The sequence below is a fragment of the Amphiura filiformis genome, chromosome 12, assembly GCF_039555335.1.
Source record: "Amphiura filiformis chromosome 12, Afil_fr2py, whole genome shotgun sequence".
NCBI lineage: Eukaryota > Metazoa > Echinodermata > Ophiuroidea > Amphilepidida > Amphiuridae > Amphiura > Amphiura filiformis.
In genome coordinates, this window is record NC_092639.1 from 14,855,346 (window position 1) to 14,879,347 (window position 24,002).

A 24,002-nucleotide genomic window follows, 5' to 3' on the forward strand; every position below is an offset into this window, starting at 1 on the left:
GCAGTATGGCTAATGGCATTTAATTTTACAATATCCCATTCATTCGTGCACCGTAAAATTTTTACATACTGCATATAAAAAGTCTTCGAATTTATATTTTGCACTTGCAAACTTCAAAAATAAGAATATTAATTTGAATTCTTCCTGCAGTGCTGCAATAAGGGTTTGTCTATTGACAGATGGATTGTCTCTTCTTGAAACACGTCGTTCAAGCTCATCCCAGAGATGTTAGATTGGGTTGAGGTCTGGCGACCGGGAACAGAACACCATTGTAACACATCAAATATGCTGTTCTTCAAGGAAGTTCATGGTAAGACGGGCAGTGTGTGCTCTTGCACCATCCTGTTGAAAATATGAAATGTCTGGATGGGCTGCCATAAATGGTACCAGATGGGGCTCAAAAATTTGACCCACATACCCTGTGCATTTAAATTTCCTTCAACAACAAGTGTCCTGTAATTCCTGGAGATGCCACCCCACACCATCACATTTGGTCCTCCGAAATTGTCGACCTCTCTGATGCAGTAGTCTGCATTTCTCTCACCCCTTCTCTCCGCCACACACATTGACGACCGTCACTTCTGTTGAGGCAAAACCTACTTTCGTCACTGAACACAACAGTGCTCCACTGATGCTGTGTCCATCATTGATGACGTTTCAACCAATCCAGTATGTTGTGCCCTTAAATGGACTTGGAATCAAATGATTGCCAAATAAAAAACAATATACTGGTACTTGCCTTCAAACCCATCTGGTGTTAATACATGTTCAAGATCTTCCTGGTGTTCTTCCAAGAAATCATCAACTTCAAAGTCTGTATTAATTGATGAAGAAGCAGGTGTAGGCCTATGTCTTGGTGTACGACTTGATGATGATGATGATGCCGACGATGAGGAGGGTAGAGATGCTGGTGATACAGGTGTTTTGTCAAGCAAATCGTCTCAAACATTTCCTGATCCTCCAGCACCAGAATTGATTGTTATGCGTGGATTTATCAGATCTCCTATATAAAAAAAAATTGTGCCTTTTTTGAGAGGGCCATAAAGATGTTGTCAACCAAAAAATACATAGACTGTTTTAGAAAATGTAGTTTATAAATATGTGAGGCCATACAGGTACTATACAGTACCAGGAGCGGAGCAAATTTAGCCGGTATTCGCTGCCAAATACTGGAGGACGGCATTTTCTACTATAATCAAAATTATAAGATTCTTTTTGGCTTAGTGTAGAATGGGAATAGTAGAAGTTTTATTGCTGTCAGTCACTGATTTCACAAGTTTGTTACATGCGCTCTTATATCTTTTAAAGTTCTTGTTCAGAGATGCAGCAAGATTGATGTGGATATGTTCAAAACAGTTTTGCACACAGATTTAATGTACTAAACGGTCCCGGCTTCCTGCAAACCGGTCACCGTCATTTTCATCATGATCATTCTCTTGTTGTCGTGCCGGTGGCTCAAACATGTGGGCTTCATGCCCTCTCACTTCAATTCTGCCGTCTTTTTAATCAGGGAAACTATAAAGCCTGTTTGCTGAAAGCTAAATCAAAATGGTAATAACCTGCCTGTTGTGTTTATTGTGAGTAGTTTGCTCTGCTCACTTCAAAAGCAATTCCGGGGACACATCAACAAACCCTCAGCCCTTTGTTCCTTTGTGAAATTATAATTAAAATAATTCACACTACACTGATCATGCTCAAGACACTTTGCACAACCAAACCCCATCAGCTCTCCCTCAATGTGTTTCCCTGAAATTCACCAATTGGGTTGGTTTTGCTTTCATCAATTGCTCTCTTGACATGAATTGATTGTAGGTTGTGCTTTCAGTTCCCAGGTAATTTACTAATCATATATGAGCTCACTTTACCACTCTCAACTGCAGCAACTGGAAAGCCTGGTTCCCCGACTTTTATCCTATGTTTATCATCAAGGCTTATGAATACCGTCTTCATTCTGTGACATATTGCAAAATCTTTCAAGTTTTTTAGATACACAGCACAATAATAATGTGCATCATCGTGTCACGCTCGTAGAAGTCTCTGCTGGACCATGAGCTTTAGATTGAACCTTCATTTTTTAAGCGGGTCTGTTTCTACTGAACCCAAAATTCAATGTTTGGTATTTCTTCAGCAAAAGCTTCTTATGCTGATAGTTAATCAAAAGTAACCAACTGTCCCCAAGTCCACTCTGACCTGGGGACAGTCAGTGGATCTTGATTTTGGCACCTCCACCCCCTCTTAGCGTGAACGTTTCTCTGTTCCCTACCCTCTACCACCACCGAACCCACCTCTGTCGAGGCCTGTATGCCACGCAGTCCCTTCACCTCCACCTCCTTGCACCTACTTTAAACCTCTTCCTAGTCCTACTTCTTTTGCCTACTCCAATTCCTTCTCTTCTCGCTCTTGTTCCCTTTCCCTCCTGTTCTTGTTCCTTCCTTTTTTGCTTTCTCTCTTTTTGAAGTCACTACAGATCATGGATATTTACTTTTTTAGGCCATCTTTCTCTTTCCTTTCTAATTCCCATTCTTCCTCCTGTTCTCTCTCTTGTGACTCAAATATGAAAATGAATCAATGCGAGATTGAATCGTCTCCAAGGCGTCATCTGCTGTCTTTGGTTTAGGGAAATGCCTTCCATGTGAATCAGCAGGCATTGTAATATTTCCTGGCTTGACGCTTCCAAGAGCGGTGGTGAGCACTTTGTTATATGTGTATCCCAAGGTGTGCCGGAAGAAGACTGTGCCCACAAGCTGGTCATTACCATCGCTGTCTGGCATCCAGTAGTATCTGGAGAACTGCTGAGTCGTATTGCTTGTAGGAGTAAGAACATGCCTCTTCGGTTCTTCTTGGATGTGGGAATAAATCCAATCTCTTCTCTTATCATAGTTTAATTCCCAAAACTTTGCTTCTCATTATTCTTGGTTGATCTTTTGAAGGCACTTACTCTTGCAGAATGGGGAAAGGATCAAGAAGTGGATAGTTCTAGGGAGGGTCTGTCTCATCAGCACTAAACCCAATCCTCTGCTTTTAATAGATAAATTGAGACCTCTATACTGGAAAAATTAAGCAATAATTGCAATAAGAAGATACATTTGTGACGTGTCATGTCAAAAGGAGACACTTTTGGGCAGGGTCGTAAAGAGAGAAATAGTCAAATATCTGCTCGTGGGTGATTTTTTCACAATTTGGGTTTGTTGCGAATTTGTGATGTTAGTGATAGTAAAAATAGTGCCTGATAGTTTCAGACCGGAATATAACTGGCATCTTGTAATTTTTGAGACATTTTTCCAGATAATTCCTACTCTCAACATTGTCAATAATATTTTTAAAAGCCGATATCTCAATTTCTAATTTTATAATACCATAACTTATGAACTCAATATCTTCGCTTAGGAATGTCTGATTTCATTGAGGAAAACGGCATTGTGGGGCAAAATATCTCTATATTTAAGATATGTTAAAACCTATGTTAAATTGATAACCTGCCCAAAAGTGTCTCCTTTTGACATGACACGTCACATTTGTATAACAATGAAAACACATTTGTATAACAATGATGATACAAAATCTTGATAGTAGGGTGCCTGCGGGAGTACCTTTTTACCAGTGTTACTGCCTCTAGATGTGATGGGGCTTTTGGTATTAAAGTCTCCAAAACTGTTTACGATCCTTCATAATCATTTGTTAAAAATCCCAATAGTATTGTGGTGCCCTCACACGATGGCGTCCCACACATCAAATCAGCCAGACTGGGTGTTACATGACTGGTTTGTTCACTGGATTCATTCAGGCACTAAATTCTGTCGGTCGAACATCCGGGCTATCTCTAGTCTCGGGCCCAAACTGCATGTGGCGCACGGTTTGTTGTGTACAACAGAAACCGGCTGTGAAGGAGGCTACATAGCGATGTTGCTGGAGTGGCATTCAATTTCGGGAAAAAACGACACTCGACCATGGAATTTAATTTTAAGTTTGTCAGTATATAAACGGTAAATCAAGTAAGTTTCTTTCACTCTTAAGACTAAGAAACGGTTGTTTGATTCCACTGACTATTTGCGATCGAAATTTACATAACACCAATGACAGAAATCATCAACAAAAATCGAATCAGGGACTTGTTTTCACTCGAACATCATCAACCGGAAGTGACGTGACACGGACCGACAGAATACACTACCAGATTCCTATTGCAGACCCCAGAGGTACACTGCTGCCCAGCTACCTTGTGGCTACCCTAGAGTACCAGTGCAGTACCAGTATTAATCCAATACCAGTGTGTGTGTACTACTGTATAAGTGGTAATTTTCGCGAATTTCGCGATTAGAGCTCCAACCGCGAAAATAACACCTCGCGAATGTATGCAATAATGTATTACAAGTATAAGGAAGGACTGGGCAATCGCAAAAAATAACATTCGCGAAAATGTGTCTCGCACTCCAAATCGCGAAAATAACTGTACGTGAAAATTACCACTTATACTGTATGTGTGCGATTCCGATATGTGTAGTCTATAGAGCACCCCCCCCCCCCCTTCCCGGTACTCTAGTACCAGTGATGTAGCTAGGCAGCAGTGTACCTCTGGGGTTGGCAGCAATAGAAATCCGGTAGTAATAGTACTCGCAATATGGTAAACTGAAGCTTGCATTATCAGGTTGTGGCGTCACACTGACATCCTCTCTTATCCAGCAGCATGTCATCATATATTTTGTGGCAGTGACAATTTCAATTTTTGAAAAAATTTTGTTTTCTTTTTGTACTAATGCACATGAAATTACATTTTTGTACATTCAGTGTAAAACATGGTATTTTACATCTATTTGGAAAGTTACGTAGGCTTAATATACCTGCATTGCATTTTTTCTTGCATAATTGCTGTTTATTAATATTTAAACATGGTGTGGTACTGAACCTTAACACATGAATAACCCTCGGAGGCAGAGACAGAGGAAGCCATCTTTCTTGAAGTGTCTCTTGATGATGCCCTCAAGATCCTGTGCATGAAAAATGATATGTATTCATCCTGTTTTAATTGTATGCATAGTAAATAAATTGAGATTTTGACTTGCTGTCATGGTTTCAACTTTACGACTAAGGCAAGGGAAAGGAAAACAGTTTTACGGGCAGACTTTTTTCTAGAGGCTAAAATTACTGTAAAATATCAATCAAAAGTTTAAAAATCTTGCAAAAATTTCTTGATTTTTTTGCAAACATTTTGAAAATGTGAATTTTTTTCAAAAAGTTTAAGTCAAATTCAATCAATTTTGCCCAAAAAAAGAGCTGATTTTGCCTTAACAAAATTAATTTTGAATCCCAAAATGCAAAATCTGAGTCGGTCTGTTCTGTAAAACTGGTTATTTTTTTGTTGCCTAAATGTACAAAATGCATAAAAATTAAGCGAAAAGTGATACGAATTGTAGTTAGAAATCATAAGTTTATCTGAAATGTTCGGGTTGTATGTAAGAGTATTCAAATAAGTATAACTTATGAGCTATAAGCTTGGTTTGATAGAGTGGCGTAACTAGGGTTGGTAGCGCCCGGGGCAAGAAACAAAAATGGCGCCCCCTCCCCAATTCTTGAAACAATTGTGCGCGGAGCGCGCAAAATTTTGGACAAATAAGGCCTACAATTAATTAATTTTGGTTACTAGAAGTTGAATATCGGTCTTAAAATGTTCTTTTAATTGATTTTGTGCTTTTTATGCGCGCGAATATTTTGACTTTTATTGCTTGGAGGGCGCAGAATTGGTCAATTTGGCGCCCCCTAAGGGTAGCGCCGGGGCATGTTGCCCCCCTGCCCCCCCTAGTTACGCCACTGGTTTGATAAACAAGGTTGAACATTTTTAAGCAGGGTATATTATTGTGCTGTGTTTTGAATCAGTATTATTTCAGTGTATGTTTGAAGTTTTATTAAAAAGTTTTCTTTATAAACCTTTCTAATCAATGTGCAGTCATGGCAGTGATAACACATGACATAATACAGTGCTTAATTTCACAGTACCTGTCTGATGTAAGTCATGCTGTGATTGAGTCATTTCAAGTTTTCTTATTTATTATCATACAGGCTGCATCAAAATGTTGTTACCCATTAGGCGAGGGAAAAAACACTGTTCTATGGGCCAGACTGAACCAGAATTTGCATTTTGGAGATATTTTTTTTAAATTTTGCTCAAATCATGTAAAATCAGCTGGGGGGGGGGGGCAAAATTCATTAATTTTGGCTGAACATTTTTAGAAAATATATTTGCAAAATAAATGTGGGTAATTTTAGCCTTCAGAAAGAAAAAAACACGCCCTACCGACCAGCCCTACTTGACAGGTCCGTCTGCCCATAGAACAGTGTGTGGGTGCGTGCGTTTTCACCAACGAACGAGGACACCCACTTGACATTTCACTTATAAACTACAGACACACACAAAAACGAGGGCGTCCTTGTTTTTTTAACGCTTGCAGAGGCGCTATACAGCTCAAAATTGCATAGGGGGTAGGTCCCCCATTGCCGGTAATATGTCAAAGTCCTCGGTTAGTCGATTAATTGTCATGTTTTCACACAAAAGTCCACGATTAGAATGTGAAAATTCAAATGTATAAGGTCCTCGGTTTTACTGTGAAAAGTTAGGTGTCCTCGTTTGGCGGTGGACACGGGTAGGGGTGTGTGTGTGTGTGTTTTTTGTTGCCTTAGTTGTGATATTTATTAAAAAGCCTGCTTCTTTCAAATGCAAGTGATTGGATCTTCTTGAATGACAAGAATATTTTGTCACAAGTTTATTTATTTCAGTCCAATTTGTGTTGTACAAGAATAATTGATTTTCATGCCTGATTTTGATTCCTGTCAGACATTTGATTGGTATGCCTATCATCTTGAGAAAACTAGTAGTAACAAACCAACATATCATTCAGATGTATTTTATTTACCACCAATTATGTACAAGAACAAATCTAGAACTACAAAACAACAAGTTGTAACATTAAAGCATCATGTTAAAAAATTAAGAAATATTTGGTTTGATAATGTCTCATACAATGTTAGGGACCGTTCACAAACACTTGTAAGGGGGGGGGGCTGATGCAAAAAAAAAAAAATTGGGGGCCCCCACTTTACAGACCTCAAAAATTTCAGCCCCCCTTTTTGACATGAAAATTATGGGTCAACCCCATAGAAAAGCATATAAACTCAATTTTCCCAGGAAAATTTGTGGTCATTTTTTTCAGGCCCCCCAAAGTTTTCAGGGCCCCTCCCCTTTTTGCATCAGGCCCCCCTAACAAGTGTTTGTGAACGGTCCCTTATGAAGAGTAATGGGCAGAAAGATGGACAAGTGCAGGCCTCGAAATTCAAAGTTTCAAGGGCTCATTTTAAGGCCAGTGAACAAAGGGCATGAAGGACACTGTACAGAAGAATGCTTTGAAATTAGGTCAAGTCTAAGGCAATGGTCTTTGTGAATTGGGCTATTCCATGTAAAATCCACACTCCCCTGTGGAAGATTTTGGAAATATCTTCCACAGGGGGAGTATGAATTTCAAATGGAATGAACATATTAGACAGCTCCATTGGAAACTCACCCTCCCTCTGTGGAAGATTCAGGTTGAATCTTTCTCAGAGGGTGTATGAAATTCAAATGGAGCTGCCTAATGTGCTAATTCCATTTAAAATTCATACTCCCTCTGTGGAAGATATTTCCAAAATCTTCCACAGGGGTAGTGTGTATTTCAAATGGAATGGCCCATTTCGAGGCCTGGACAAGTGTTCATTTACCATATTTAATTTAAAGGTTACAGGAGAGTTTGTCTCATAGTTAACAAGCAAAGCTGTAAATATTTATATTTATAAAGAGCACTTTCTTTTTTATGTTTTAGTCAGAAAAAATAAATTTGGCTTCTGAAGGCTAAAAATGCAATAAAAAGGTAATTGCACATTTTCACATGATTTAGCATTGGAAAAAATAGAAATGCATACCACTTTGAGATTTTTATCATTTTCTGCTGGGACAACACTTTTTATGACCTTTTATGTTGTTGCATAGATGACAAATTCATGTGAGAGTTTTATTTTTGAGATACATGTAAGTTAGCTTAAAAATGGGATGCTTTAAAAGCAGTGAATTAAGGGGGTTCTACACCCCTGGCCAATTTTGTGCTTATTTTTGCATTTTTCTCAAAAATTGTAGAGCATTGATGACAAGTAAGATATGTATATTATAAGCATGATAAGGGCAAGGACTACAACTACTGCACTGGAAATTTTATATCTGCACAGACAACAGTTGTGGAGTTACAGTAAAAAAAGAGGGAAAACCAATATTTGATCAATAAATCAATAACTACTTGCCTTGAGTTGCTGAATTTTCAGTGCAGTAGTTGTAGTCCTTGCCCTAATAATATACATATCTTATTTGTCACCAATGTGCTATAATTTTTTGAGAAAAATGCAAAATAGGCACAAAATTGGCCAGGGGTGTAGTACCCCCTTAACACATTGGCTATGCCATTTGAAATGCACATCCTCTGATGGAAGACATGACCTAAATCTCCCACACAGTGGGTATAGATTTTAAATTGAGTCGTCCAGTCAGGTAACCCTGTTTGAATGTTACACTCCCTATGTTACGGGCATGTCTTTCATAGGGGGTGTATGCATTTCAACTGGAATAACCAATTTTCTAAGATTTCCAGGTTTGCCATTTTATAAGTTCAATTGTACATACCAACAGTTAGTGATGAACTTATTTGTCCAATATCTCAATAATGAAAATCGGACATCAATTTGTCATCTTTTAACCTATTTTTTTGTAGTTCCACATTTTGCTGTATAGAAAAGAGTTGTTTCTCAATTTGAAGCAAGATTGTGTTTCTACCATATAGATTTGTACTTAACTTTCTCTTCCCAAATATTGTATTGATGCATTCCATTGTTAAATAAACCACATGGCTGATATCTTTTTATACCTCTTTGATTTTGTCAAATATATTTCTGTGTGTTATGTCACAAATTACTTGGCGTATATTTTTACGAATACATAAACCATTCATATAATTGGTTGTATTCATAAAATCATCTGTTGAACCACAAAATAAACCTAAGTACAGTAAGCCAAAGAATTAAGGTACCAGTTATGTTCACCCCCTGTATATCCTACACAAAGACAGATATGTCATAATTAGAACCCGCAGCCAATAGCTGCATCTTTTAGGTCTAATTTAAGACCTTATTTGTTGGAATTGTTCTAGAAATAAAAACATCATGATCCAAAAACCCAAGGAAGATGCCAATTTGTTGGAATTGTTCTAGAAATAAAAACATCATGATCCAAAAACCCAAGGAAGATGCCAATTTGAAAGTTGCAGTTTGCTCCATTGCATGCGAACAAGAGAACCAGCGCCATGCTTCCATTGATTAGCATGTCGTGCTTTCATTGAAAAGAACACAAAAATGCAACTTTTGATTTTGTTTCTTCATTAGTTTTAGATCACTGTTTCTTTAATTCTCAACCAATTTCAAAAAATAAATCAGAGCTACAGAGTACAGGTATTGGCTGCTTGTTTTTAATTTTGACATATTTGTCTTTATTCAGGATATACAGGGGTGAACACAACTGGTACCGTAATTGTTTGGCTTACTGTATAACCCTAATCTTAACCCTAACCCTAAAAAAATAGGGTGTGCAGGGTAAACCAGAATTGTATTGAAAACAAGTTCAGTTCCCATAGGCCACTGTGTTGAATTTTCTCAATCCGGTTTACAAAAAATACAAAGTTCACTCATGAAGCATAAAAACACAGTTTAAAGCTTATTAGTATTACAGAAGCAAGTTACTATTGTTGCAGACAATCAAATTTTGTCTTTGTACCATTAAAAATTGACCAATCCCTGCATATCCCTTTAATGCAACATTTAACAAACAGTGAAAACAAAGCATGTCTGGTATGGAAATGAGACATTCAATATAGGATATAATATGCCTATGGGTCAACACGTCCAGACAGTCCATTCCATCTATGAATAGAGAAAATACAAAGCAGAAACACTTTCATTTTGAACAAACATTTTGTCATAAGCAACATTAAATTAGCTAAAAAAGTACATGGTATCTTGATTGCATGTACTGAAGTATAATTTATTCAATCAGTGCCCGGACACTTGCTAACTGAAGATCTTAGGTGATGAAATAATTCTATTGGATGATGTGATTGACAGCTTCTTACATCCTCCTACTTAACCATCAAATTAAGATTTTGGCATCTCACAAAAGCTCTTTATTTATTTCCTATAAGGCAAAAAAAAAGTTTGTTTCCTGTAGTGCACGCATTTCGTTTTTGATGGCTTTGTGCGCATTTGAATTTTTTTCCACTTAAAAAGGAAAAAAAACCTGGAAAAATCGCAAAAAAAATAATATAAAACACTACTGGAGTAAACATTTACAAATTACACAACAAATAAACAATATAAATATTCTTGAATATGAAGAAATATGATTTTTTTGTGTGTGTGTCGGAGAAACCCATCACTGTAAATTCCCATTCCAATTTGCAGCGAAAAGGGTATTTTTTTCCATTTCAAGACATGGATTTAAAAAAAATGCATTTCGCATTTGACTTTTTGGACCTGCTACAGGAAACAAACATGTTTTTTTGTGGCCTAACCCATGTAAAAATTATGCCCAAGTTTTGTTTTGTTTTGATGTTACTAAACAAAGTAGTAGCCTCATCCCCATGATGGTATCACCCATACTGTTCTGTGATACACGATGTTTCAAACATATTAGCAGTAAAACAGTGCAAAATTACCACAAAATTGAAAGAAGAGTTACTGTTTTTATGCTGTATTTTCATTGGGCAAGAGAACATAGACAAAATCTCAACCCATCTTGATCAATATAATGTCTGAAAATTATGCACTCTTGGGTACTATACCCCTGCCCAATTTTGTGCCTATTTTTGCACTTTTCTCATAAATTATAGCGCATTTGTGACAAGTAAGATATGTATATTATAGGGGCAAGGACTACAACTACTGCACTGGAATTTTTATTTCAGCACAGACAACAGTTGTGGCGTTACAGTCAAAAATGAGGGAAAACCAATATTTGATCAGTAAATCAATAACTACTTGCCTTGAGTTGCTGAATTTTCAGTGCAGTAGTTGTAGTCCTTGCCCTATTAGCCACTTGCGGTTCGCCATTATGCACTATATGTGAGGGGAGAGCCTCGAACTGGCAGCATACATGAATGGGAATTGAACCAGTCATAACATTCTGTGTAAGGTTACGTAATTCTTCCTTTCATGTATGCTGCCAGTTCGAGGCTCTCCCCATATAGTGCATAATTATGAACCGCAAGGGCTAATAATATACATATCTTACTTGTCACCCATGCGCTATAAATTTTGAGAAAAATGCAAAAATAGGCACAAAATTCTCCAGGAGAGTGATTGGAAGCTCTCCTTATAATATTTCAGAGACCACTACTAGGAAATCAGGTGGAATATATACGACATTTCTCGGTACGCTAGTTCATGAGTTCTCATCACTCACACTGCGCTCCCCTATATAAGAGGGTCTACTTGAATCACCAGGAGAGCGATTCAAAGCTCTCCTCTGCAAAACAATATCTTTAAAGCTGGAATAGATGTGCCAGTTATAGATGTGTCTCAGGGTCAGGGCACTAGTACACTACTGACTAGTTCATAAAGTTTGTACAGGCACATAGTGCACTCGCATCCCACCAGAGGATCTCTATGGAGGCACGTTTTTAAATGCGTCCTTCCAAACGATACACTTGAAATGATCACTTGAAAAGTATCAGGTCTGGTCATTTCAAGTGAATCCAATTAAATGCAAGGGCGTAGCAAGAGCCTGGGGGTGGGGGTAGGGCATGGACAAGCATATCTAACATACTTCATTTGGGCTTTTGCTCGGAGCCCCTGAAGCCTCAGGGCCCCTGGACTCTGTCCATCCTGTCCACCCGCTTGCTACGCCCTTGATTAAATGGTACATTTAGAAGAATCGAGCTTTTCAAATATACCACCAAATAAATGCCCTCCTTAATAAAAGAATTTCTTTAAACCCAATAAATATTATTGACATTGTCCATCAACTAATCAAGATAGAACCACTTGCCTAATTTCTCAGTTGGAGTATATTTAATGCCACTGAAAAAGTTAAAATATAAACGTGTGTAAGATTCTATATTAGTCGCATCACACGAACACAGTTTTATATACAAGAGTTAACAAAGTTCAAGAGTGGATATACTATTGGTCATAACTATAGCTTATCAATATTTGGTCCATCCACATTATAAACAAATCATCTCAATCCCAATGGTTGATAGGGGACATCAAGACATTATCCGGATCAATCCGATAGATAGCCGCGTTCTCTCTGTGAAAACCATGCGGTACTGGCACCTGTTTGAATTGCTCCAGAAGCTGATTGGCTGCGTACATCTCTCCCTCCTGACTCGCGTTTAGCTCACACCGTATCACGTATGGAAATGACATGTATGGAGGACCTGGTGGCGTGAAGAGACGGTACAAACCGATGTTACCCACGTGGAGATCTGGGGTGTTGTTTTTCTTCAGGAAAGCGGCGCCTGTTGACTCCTGCCAGGTATGTTCAAAGCTTTCAATATCTGCTGTACCGTCATCTGTGGGCTACAATTTAAAAGGTAACATACTATTAAATGTGGATATGATTTTAAAAGTGGCCGAAAAATAATTATATCTTGTTAAATGGTTCTGATAAGGCGTATTGCTGGATCAGTAGTCCTTGTGGACTCTTAAGGCACGAGAACTCTGCAGTAAGAGACCGTTCACAAACACTTGTTAGGGGGCGTGATGCAAAAAGGGGGCCCTTAAAAGTGTTGACCCTAAGGGAAAAAAAAAAAAAAAATGACCACAAATTTTCCGGGGAAAATTGAGTTTATATGCTTTTCTATATGGGGTTGACCCATAATTTTCATGTCAAAAAGGGGGCCCTGAAATTTTTGAGATCTGTAAGGGGGGGGGGGCCGAAAATTTTTCGTGATGAAATTTTTTTGCATCAGGCCCCCCTAACAAGTGTTTGTGAACGGTCCCTAAACACGTTTAGAGTTAAGGCATATTTAAAAGGTAAACATAACTCATTAAGGGGTAAGTGGTTGAAATGAGAACAAACAAATGGGCCATTTTGCCGAAAGGTGGGGAACACGCACCCACCCCGTCCCCCAGGATTGACGCCCATGCACAAACACAGTTTTATATACAACTTTTTAGAACATAGGCCTAAATACCAACTTGTAAAACTGTAAAAGCCTAAACGCATATGAAGAGCTTTGTTTCAAAATCCCTTACAATAAGTTACATCCACTTGCCCATTTTTGAGAACACATCAAAAAATCATCAAAAAAATCACTGATATATGGGGGTTTGCAACAAAGGCAGTTTTTGGCGGGATGCTTGGGTAGGATGAGCATCCTGCCAAAAACTGCTTTTGTTGAAAAACACCTTATATCAGTGATTATTTTGATGATTTTTTGATGTGTTCTCAAAATTGGGCAAGTGATGTAAGGGTTTTGAAACAGAGCTCTTCATATGTCAAAATAGGCCTACCCCTATTATCGCATGTTGAATTCCTCAACACAAACCTTCATATTCTAAACTTGTTTAGTCTCAAATCGATTTCAAAATAAGTGTTTTAATCTGTACACACTATTATTTTTGTAGTGAATTTTAAAATATTCCAGTAAAGTTACATGTTCTCGTTTATAAGGCTTATACGGTATGAAGTTAATAGTTTTCATTTATACCTTGGTCATACACGTGTCTTGTTTTTCTTTACTCTGTTGTGTGTTTGGTGTTTAACTGTGTAAGACTTTAATTCAAAATTTCCACTTTTAAATGTTGAACAAAAGCGTCAGATTCAGAAATTACAGGAAGTAAACATGGTAAATGAAAAGATTAGTTATGTCAATGAAGTGAATTAGTTTGCTCCTGATGCTGTTGGCATTATTGGCTCTTTGATAATGACCCCATAACCACAAAATCGGTCACTTTCACAACAAATTAACACGGTGTTAAAGATGTTTTAATACGTTTAAAAACGTTTTCTAAAGGTATCGGGAATTTGAGTATAAGTGACATTTTGAACTTTGTGACTTTAGGCTAAGAGAGCTTGATGAATGAGGTAATAAGTTATAAAAGCAAAGTAAAAATCAACAGTGTACCAACTTCGACTTCTCGGTGTAAGATTGGGCCACATAAAACAAAATTTACAATAATAAAAGAACCAGTTTTGTCCCAGCAAACACAAAAACGTTTTTAAAATGTTATATTTTAGGTTTTGGTTTCGGTAAAAACGTTTTAATAACACTGAATGTCGGGTTATATAAAGGTCATAAAAACGTAACGTTATTTTTAAAAATAATGTTTTCAAAATTTTATTGTGAACTACTTTTGCAAACATTTTTGCCAAATATTTTGTCAACACTTAAATGTTAAAATATTTGCACCCAGCAAACACAGAAATGTTCTTAAAATGTGGGGTTTTTTTTTCAAAACGTTTTAATAACATTTAAATGTCCTCATTACATTGAATCCAAACAACTATTGTTGAATATATAATAGACCAACATTTTATAATGGTAGACCTTTCAACTAGTATTATTTATTTGTTGTAAGCGTTGTGGTCATTTGGATTTGCTGGTAAAGTTCATGTAAGGCAGCTTTTAAAACTTTTTTTGATCCTACAGGCAAGTCTTTACCAACGAATAAAAAAGGATTGGAATAAAAAGCTGATTAAGAAGGGCAATCAAAATATTAAGATGAAAAGATACGTTTCTTTGCTCGTGATGATTGATCAAAATTTGCGCCAGTAAAATGAATTATACAGTTGACGCGGGAAGAAACGGTGCGTGTAATTGGTCAAGCTCAATCGCTCATCAGTAGCGATTGCAATGTTAAGTCAGATTTACACTTTTAACCATTTTCCTGATATGACAGACGGATCCTTCCAACAGGAACAACAAATATTTAAGTTCTGCAATTTTTTCTTTAAATTTAATAAATAACCAGGATAACATTATCGAAGTAAGCGCTAATTAAGCTACTAGTATTTTCAATCATGATGGAGATACATTTACTAGACGGAAAATGTGCGATATGGCGAAATTTTGTTCGTCCAAGTTCTTCAATCAACTATCATGACTATACTCAAAGTACTAAGTGAAATTGAAGTGCATTGCCTTGTTATCGAGTTTATTTACCCCAGTATATAAAGCAATGAAAAGCATACCACTTGTTAATGCTTCTTTTAGCTTTCTAAAGGCTTGTTGAAGCAGAAATAGATTCATGTTTATGTTGTTTAAAAAGGCCACTGCTGGCCGTCACCTTTAGGAACGTGAGGTGGAACTTAAGTCTCGCTTTTATTACCAATCTCAGCAAGTGAGATTGTGTAGACTTTATTTGTCAGTTAAATGTAACTATTGGAATATGATATCAGAAGAAAAAGCAATAATATACCCCGCTATTCTGATTTGTTAAGTTATTAAATAAAATAAGCACAGTCGTGATCATGTCGGCACCCCAGAACTGAAAGTTTCCAGTCGCACTCTTATAAAAGTATATATATGAAAGTATATGTGCAGCTAGCTTTACATGGAAAGTCATGATGATAGTTGCGAGTTTTGTTTTGCTTGTTTGTTATGTTGTTATTGTTTTGTAGTTATTGTTGTTGTTGTTGTTGTTGTTTTTATTAAACTTAAAACTTAAAGATTAATTATGTCCTATCAAAATTACAACAAAATGTTGTCTATATAATGGTAGTAGCCTACAGCTCTGAACTATATACCGACTCGCAAAGATTCTCTTCATAATATAGGCCAAAATAACTGACATAAAAAGTGCAATTTAGTTAATCGAAATTTTAAGAACAAATCATTAAGTGATGCTTCTCTTAATTACATAAGATACACGTGGCTGGAGCACGTAGGCCTATACGTACCCTTAATAATATACATGATATATAGACCATTCCTTTAATTGGCACTTACCTGCCGTTGATGGGGTGAACATTGAACAAGGGCGTGATATCAATGTTCATCTCATCAACGATATGAAAGTGCCAATTATAGGAATTTCTGTTAGGCCTAACCCTAATGATTCCATTGTTTTGGTTCGAAAATATAATTATTTACTTAATTAAACATTAATTCACATCACAAAAGAAGTTGTTTTGACCAAAATTTAAACAAAAGAAGTTGTTTTGTGAACATTCGCATCAAATTTAAATATTTAAATAAAAGAAATTTGTGAACATTTCTTTTACCATAACTTACTCTGAAACATGCCATGAGGAAATACGACTTGAGTTTAGGTGGGAGGTCTGGTGCTATTGGTAGGCCGTCGAAGGTTGCAACCTCCTTATAACCACCTACATTATGTGAAAATGAAAGAAGGAAATTAATTCAAAATCAGTGAGAGATAGATAAAAGAGAAGCTATTAGAGAGAAAAGGTGGGAGATGGAGCAGAGAAAGGGCAAGGGACGGGGGGAGGCTATACGAGCTGGGTATGCATCTCCCTATAAACTGATAAAAACCCTTCTTTATTGGCCGCGCATGCAGCTCTAAAACTAAAAGACTCTTGAATCTTTTCAAAACAGATCGCTATAAAAGACCATTGTTTTTTGATCATTTCAGCTCTAAAAGACCCCTAATTGCTCATTCCTCTCATTTCTGAGGGTTTCCAAGCGATTTTCAAGCCGAAAGCCAAGAAAGACACTGGGCAGTGCCAGTTCGCAGCTCAAGATATACGCCGTCATCTCGAAGACCCATCGAGGGAAGCATAATGCACACATCAAAACACTGATGAAGTTGCCCCTCCCCCTTCACAGACATACAGACAAATGGTTACAGAAATATAGCAACCGCTGTCATCTTTCCTATTCTACTTTCAATTTAACATTCTGTTTTTCTTTCATACTTTCCACCTGCCCAGCAAAAGTGTTATATAAATAGCTCAAAGGACCAAAAAGGGCAAATTCGCACACATTTGGCTAGTCCTTTGCGCACCACTATTATGACGGTGCATTAAACTACTAACTAAAATCCCATGACTACCCGTTGATTTTTCCCGGATACCACAGCGTCCAATTTCGACTTTTCATCTTGAATTATTAAAAGGTATGGAATTGAAAGTGATGGATACGTTATGACACATGCAATTAAGGTATCTGGAATGAGCGTTTTGAGTGTTTCGACAGTATTTTTTGTGGGACATGAGAGCACATCAGACATATCGAATTGCATTCTGAATACGAAGAATGTCTTTCTGGTATCAAATAATTTTCATTTTTGAAATTCACGATATAATACAAATTTTATGACAAATTATTAAAATTTGATATTCTTCACATTTTTGATATATAACAGTCCTCGAAGTAAATTTGATAAATCTAATGATATATTCTTACAGTGTATGTAGTTGGCCTTTCATATTGAAGATATGGATTTTTTCCCAAAAGACCAAATTTTTTTGGTGTTTTGGGAAAAAATCCATATCTTCAATACGAAAAGGTCAAAATTTTCAATTGATCGTCGGCTTTTCATCCCACCTACATACACTTTAAGTACATATTAGGCAAAGTAAAATAAAAAACATGTTTCACGTCCGGGTTTTTGAAAAAAAGGAGGAAGAGGGGGCTTTTTATTTTTTATTTTTTATCGCAAAATCGGTGTGAATACCCATAAACCAGAGCTGTTTTAGCGTATACAATAATCATGAATAATGCCTGGAAAAAGGAGGAGGCCTCTTTTTATTTCTTGTTCTGAGAGATAGGCCCCTCTAACTATCACAAAACCTTATAAAAGTGTTTCTTGTGTATTAGCAAGGCTATAGAAAGCATCTCTACTTCCTAGACATATTTTTTGAAAAGTTATAACTGAATTTCAAAAAATAAAAAATAAATTGAAGAAACCTCAAAAAAGGAAGCGGGAGGGGACGTGAAACATGTTTATTTTTTTATATGGCCTTATCAGATTTATAAAGTTTACTTCGAGTACTGTTAAATATCAAAAATATCAATTTTTAATCGTTTGCCATAAAATGTGTATTACATTGCGAATTTCAAAAAATCAAAATTATTTGATATCAGAAGGACATTCTTCGTATTCAGAATTCAATTCGATATGTCTGTTGTGCTCTAATGTCCCACAATAAATACTGTCCAAACGTCCATACCCCACCCCTTAAGCATGCAAAAGTTCACGATAAATGTATGTCACATGAGTTGAGAAACACTAAGATGCTGGGGTTTATACCTCCAAGATCGAGGACAATATCGATTTCAAATTTGAACTCAAAATCAGGTTGCTCAATAACCACAGTACTTTACGGTCTTACTAACACTATGTTACCTGCAAACATTAAAACAGAGGAAAAGGAGGACTCCGATATTATTTCGGACCTTTTCCCAATGTTGTCAAAATGTTATTACAAAATGTTTTTTGGCAAATATTTTGGCAAAACAGTTTGTCAACTCTTTAAAAAAAAGGGGTATAATCCATACAAGATCCCGTCCAACAATTTTTCTTAAACTTCGTACCAATTACCTTTCATCGATATACTTCGAATATCTAAAATAAAAAGAGGGGTCACTGAGCTCGTTTTTGAGAAATAACCATTTTAGGCCGTGTAAAATTAATATTTTGGTTCTCGTCCCTCCCTCCTCAATTTCTGGGATTTGTCAGATTTTTTTTTTTTTTTAGATTTTTCAATTTTTTAGACTTTGGAATGATTTATGAAATCTTCATACATATAAATAAGTTTATTAGAGAACAAGCATCACTTCCAAGTCTTTTGTGGTACTCTAGGGGTTTATCCCTCAGAATCTCACATTTGAAAAAAAAAAAAGGGCCTCATCGTTTCCTCGAGCACTGTTGGAGAAGACCGAAAACTACTGACAATGCTAATTTTACATTGAAAAAAAAAAAAAAAAAAAAAACACCTCCTCCCTCATCAATTCATGAAAATCCTCTGGACGAGAACCAAAACATTAATTTTATACGGCCTTAAAAAGGCTGTTTTGGGGGAAAATTAGTACAGGCGTCTATGGAAAAATGGAAAATTTAGACATATTTTCGATTATAACAAAAAATCTACCCCAACAATTTTGCTGATTTTTTGATATAATATGCGCACTGATAGGATGTTTCATTAAAGCTAATAAAAAATGGGGGTCACCGAGTTACTTTTTTCACAATTTGAGCGGAAATGGCATATTTTTTGGTTCAAAATACCAGTGCGATATCATAGCGCGTCACTCGCAAAAACTTGTCGCAGCTCATACGCGCTAAATTGTCCGCGTATGCAGGTGATATCGCAAACACCTGCAACAACACTGCAAAAAAAAGTGTTCAACATTAGAACACCACCTGTGCAAAATTTGACACACTGTATTCAATTTCATAATGCTTGGTGTTCGTAACCATAATGCTTAGTGTTCGTAACATAACGTCAGAGGAAACTTTTAAACACATAGTGTTTGAAGTGTTCAGCATTAGAACACCACCTGTTCAAATGTTGACATACTGTATTCAATTTCAGAATGCTTAGTGTTCGTAACATAATGTCAGAGGAAACTTTTAACACATAGTGTTTGAAATGTTCAGCATTAGAACACCACCTGTTCAAATTCGACATATATAGGCCTATTTGACATACTGCATTCAATTTTGTAATGCTTAGTGTTCGTAACAACGTCAGAGGAAACTTTTAAACACATAGTGTTTGATCATTCACTAAATGTTCATAAAATGAACACTGTATGTTTAATCTACAATTTTTACAACACTATTAATAGGCATATAGCATAAAATGCTCACCTGATTGTAAAACCATTTTCTAATTACTATTATTTATGGAGATCATCAGTTCTCATTTTATTTTACACAGGCCTGCAGCTTGCACGGAATGAAAGAACATTGAACATTTTGAACATTTTGCGGTTTATAGAAAAATACCTGATAATAGGCCTATTATAGGGGTAGGCTTACGTCGAATATTGAAATTTAGGCCTATACCGTACACTCCAAATAACTCTGGGTGCACGCCCATAAAGGTGTTCACAACTTTTACACTGAATGAACATGTAATGTGTTCGTTTTGAACACTGTATGTATGTAGGCTATATTTACCACGTGCTGGCCCACGCATGCGTCGTTGCACCGTATAATAGAACAGACGATGTCATCGGAGTGAGAAACCGCGATTTGGACGGGGTTTTGGAGGTGAGATTTTATCCACAAAATACCATTTTATTTAAAAACAAATATATCGAACGTGTTCTCCACATATCATAGAACAACGAGACTAAAAATGTAAATTCATCGTTTTTGTATTGCGTGGTTTTAGTGCATTTTAATGAATGCGCAGTAAGCTTATCAATCATGACCATGCAATAGTCACATGGTCAGACAGTGTGCAAATCTGCAATTTGATATAGGCCTAATGTGAATTATACTGTAGGCCTATAGGCCTAAACCTCTGACGAGTGTGTCTTACAACTGGTCAGTATGCGGGTCGATTTCATGCCATGGCATGCCTGATGGAATAGATGTAGGCCTAATTGCGATATTGCACTAGTCAAACATGCATAGGCCTAGCCCTAGGTTTGCTGTAATTTACTACTGAGTCTGTTGTTACAATTAAATTTCGGACAAAGGTGTACATTTATACATTGACCCATTGTACTTTGCTTTGTGTAGCCGTATTGCATCCCTTTTTGTAACACTTATTGAACATATGTAGGCCTAAGTGTCATATGTTCCAGACTTGAACACTAAGTGTAGGCCCTATGACATTTGTGAACACAACTCAGTGTTCAAAGATTAGAACACAAGTGTTCTAAATGATTCGAACACAAGTGTTCTAAAGCTGAACACATTTGATTTTGAACATGTAAATGTGTTCTTAAAGTGTTACATGGCATTGAACATGTAAATGTGTTAGGATTTGGAACACTTTGTGTTCAAAGTTTTAACATTAGGTGTTCAAAACATGAACACACCATGTTCACAAAATGACGACAATATGTTAACATCAAGTGTTCAAAAGGTGAACACACGTGTTCACAAATTATACTGTTGTGTTAAAGTCTGGAACACTTGGTGTTCACAATCAGTACACTTTTATATGTTCAATAAGTGTTACAATTTTTAGTGTTCTAATTCAGAACACTTTTTTTTGCAGTGAAGACAGTGGGGTGATTTTCTTCGGTTTTATTAACCCTCTTGATTCCAAAGTATCCATTAGGTTATAATATAGGTTATAATATAGTTTCACTCAATATTAAGTTCTTCAAAAATCGAAAACCAAAAGTGGTTAAGCCAACAAACAAAATGAGATATTTTACATGAATCTGTAATTTCAAATTGAATTGAATTTGAACTTTGTCAATACTGGCGTTTTTTCTCGTTGCTTTGCATATAGCAAAAATACTATTTGTTTGTTGTCGAGTAATGAGATTTTGAAAATGTAAAGGTTGAACACCAGCATTCTGAAAATCAATATTTGAACACGTGTCATGTGTTAAAAAACCGTTACATTTCTTTCATGTGTCCGAGGTGTTCATAGATAGTAATTTTGAACACCAGAGTTTAAAGGATTAGAACATGTTACACTAGTGTTCTGAGGTAATAACACCTGTGTTCTCTACATTAACACTAGTGTTCTCTAAATAAGTTGAACACGTGTCATGTGTTAAAAAACCGTTACATCAATGAACGCGTTCCATGTGTTCTGGTCAATTTACAGTGTACCTATGACAACTTTCACGACTTATCCTTCACTCCTATATGCAATCCTATAAACAATGATACTTTTTTGCAGGCTATCACTGAATAGGCCTTTACTTTATATTAACTTAAATATTAGCGGATCCCGTTATTTATCATGTTTAGAGTCATATTAATATTACTCAAATATCATCTCAGGCAGGTACCCAGCAAACACAAAACATTTTCGACATCATTCGCAAAGGTTAGAAAAGGTTGCAAACGTTTAAATGCCGACATTTAATTTACTCAAATCAAAACCCAAATGTTTAAAAAGTTTTAAAATTTTTTGTGTTTGCTGGGAAAACTTGGTTCGATCTACGTATCATTCTTGTTTTATCATAAGTTATAAAGTCAGCTGCACGCGAAGTAACTCAGATGTGAAAATAGACATTTTATTTAAAAAATAAAATTGACTTCATGTGAAAAATATATTTCAAATTACAGAATTTTACCTTAAAATACTATTGAAATAATTTCATTATATTAATAATCAGTAAAATAAGAAACTGCTTTATAATAAATAAGTTATATAATACTAGTTAATAAGACAAATAAAAAGGCCGTTTGATATCCCTTTTATAGGCCTATATAATATATAATCCTATAGCCTATATTATTTTTACGTATTATTGATTTCCTCTTGCCCAACCTTTACCAAAATTGAGTTAAATTGTGTTACATTACATTACGAAGTTACACTTTATATATGTAACCAAATGAGAGATGTGTAACGCTAATACCATTACATCATAATTTTCTTTTCCATGAAATAATACATTTTTTGGATTTCTGAAATGGGCTCGCCCTAGTCTAATTAGGCCTAGGTCTATATATTTTGTTATCTTGGTTATTATTTTATCTTTCTTTTCCCTCATTATTTAATTCTGTATTCCTATTTCTTACTTTTCCTTCTTCTGTCTTTGTTTTGTTTTGTTTTGTTTTCGTTTCCTTTCTTCTTTTTATTCTTTCTCACTTCTTTCTGTTGTTGTTATTTATTTGATTGATTACATTAATTTTTTCAGTTTCCTTTATTCTTAAATTTTCTGTTATTTCACTCTGTCTTTCTTTGTTTATCTTCCTTTTATTCCTTCTCTTTTCTTTCTTCCTTTTATTAGTTTTCTTTTTCTTTCTTTCTTTCTTTCTTTCTTTCTTTCTTTCTTTCTTTCTTTCTTTCTTTCTTTCTTTCTTTCTTTCTTTCTTTCTTTCTTTCTTTCTTTCTTTCTTTCTTTCTTTCTTTCTTTCTTTCTTTCTTTCTTTCTTTCACTCCTGAACTTTTTCTTTCTTTCTTTCTTTAGTTATTTCTTTCCTTCTTTTATTCTTTGTTTATCTTTCTTTCTTCTACAAAAATCATTGGTAAATGGCGATGAAAACACGGCACTCTCGCGTAGCTGAACTTCTTACCAGTGCCTGGCGCACACTCCACGCAGTTTTTAGTTTGACGCGTGCGTGGCGGCAAGAACTGCGCGGACAAGATTTCACAGACATTTCAGTTAGAAACGAGTGCGTACTAGACGCGTGGATTATACCCCTTAAAGACCCATTCAGTGATCCCAGCGAAAGTGTAAAAAAAATTAAATTGCTTATAAATTGCTTAAAAGTGAAGGATAAGTCATTCAAATTGTCATTTTGTATTTTTGAAATGAAAAATTTGGCAAAAAAATTAAGAAAACAGCAGTATTGAATCATAGACAGTAATTCTATGGCTGTCGAAAGATCAAAAAAAAGTTGAAGCCCCATTCAAATACATGTACTAATTTATATACTGTCAGTATATAAATTACAGATTCATGTAAATTCCTTATTTTTGTCTTAAATACACGGCTTTCGGCGAATCACTAGCATTCTATGTTAACACATTTATGACAATGACAAGGGTACCAAAATCTGAATTTTGATGATTTTTACGATCGTCCGGATGAGCAAATCACTGAATGGGCCTTTAATAACATTATGTTAGCATGTTTTGCATTAAGTTTTCAAAGATGTTTTCTAAAGTTTTTTTTTTTTTTTTTTTTTTTTTTTGAAGTTTTTATTCCCTGTTCTTGGAACTGGTGGAGGAGAGAAAACATACAAAATGGGCCACCAGTTCCCAACGATCATGAATTAAAATATAATATTATAGTCAAAATTTTTAAGAACAGGTACAAAGGACAATCACAAAAGAGACAAAGACGATGGACAAAGAGAACGTTCACTCTTACAAACAA

At 36.0% G+C, this 24,002-nt stretch overlaps 1 protein-coding gene across 3 annotated transcripts in view; it reads right to left on the reverse strand.

Annotated features, from left to right (window-relative positions):
- Window positions 1-11,734: 11,734 nt before the first annotated feature.
- Window positions 11,735-24,002, reverse strand: part of LOC140165838 (uncharacterized) — a 42,285-nt gene continuing 30,017 nt past the window's right edge. For all 3 annotated transcript variants that reach the window (XM_072189161.1, XM_072189160.1, XM_072189162.1), the window contains exons 3-4: window positions 16,299-16,393; window positions 11,735-12,639 (exon numbers count right to left, since the gene is read on the reverse strand). In XM_072189161.1, coding sequence (XP_072045262.1) covers window positions 12,298-12,639; window positions 16,299-16,393 — 437 coding nt within the window. In that variant the 3' untranslated portion in view covers window positions 11,735-12,297. The remainder of the gene's footprint in view (window positions 12,640-16,298; window positions 16,394-24,002) is intronic.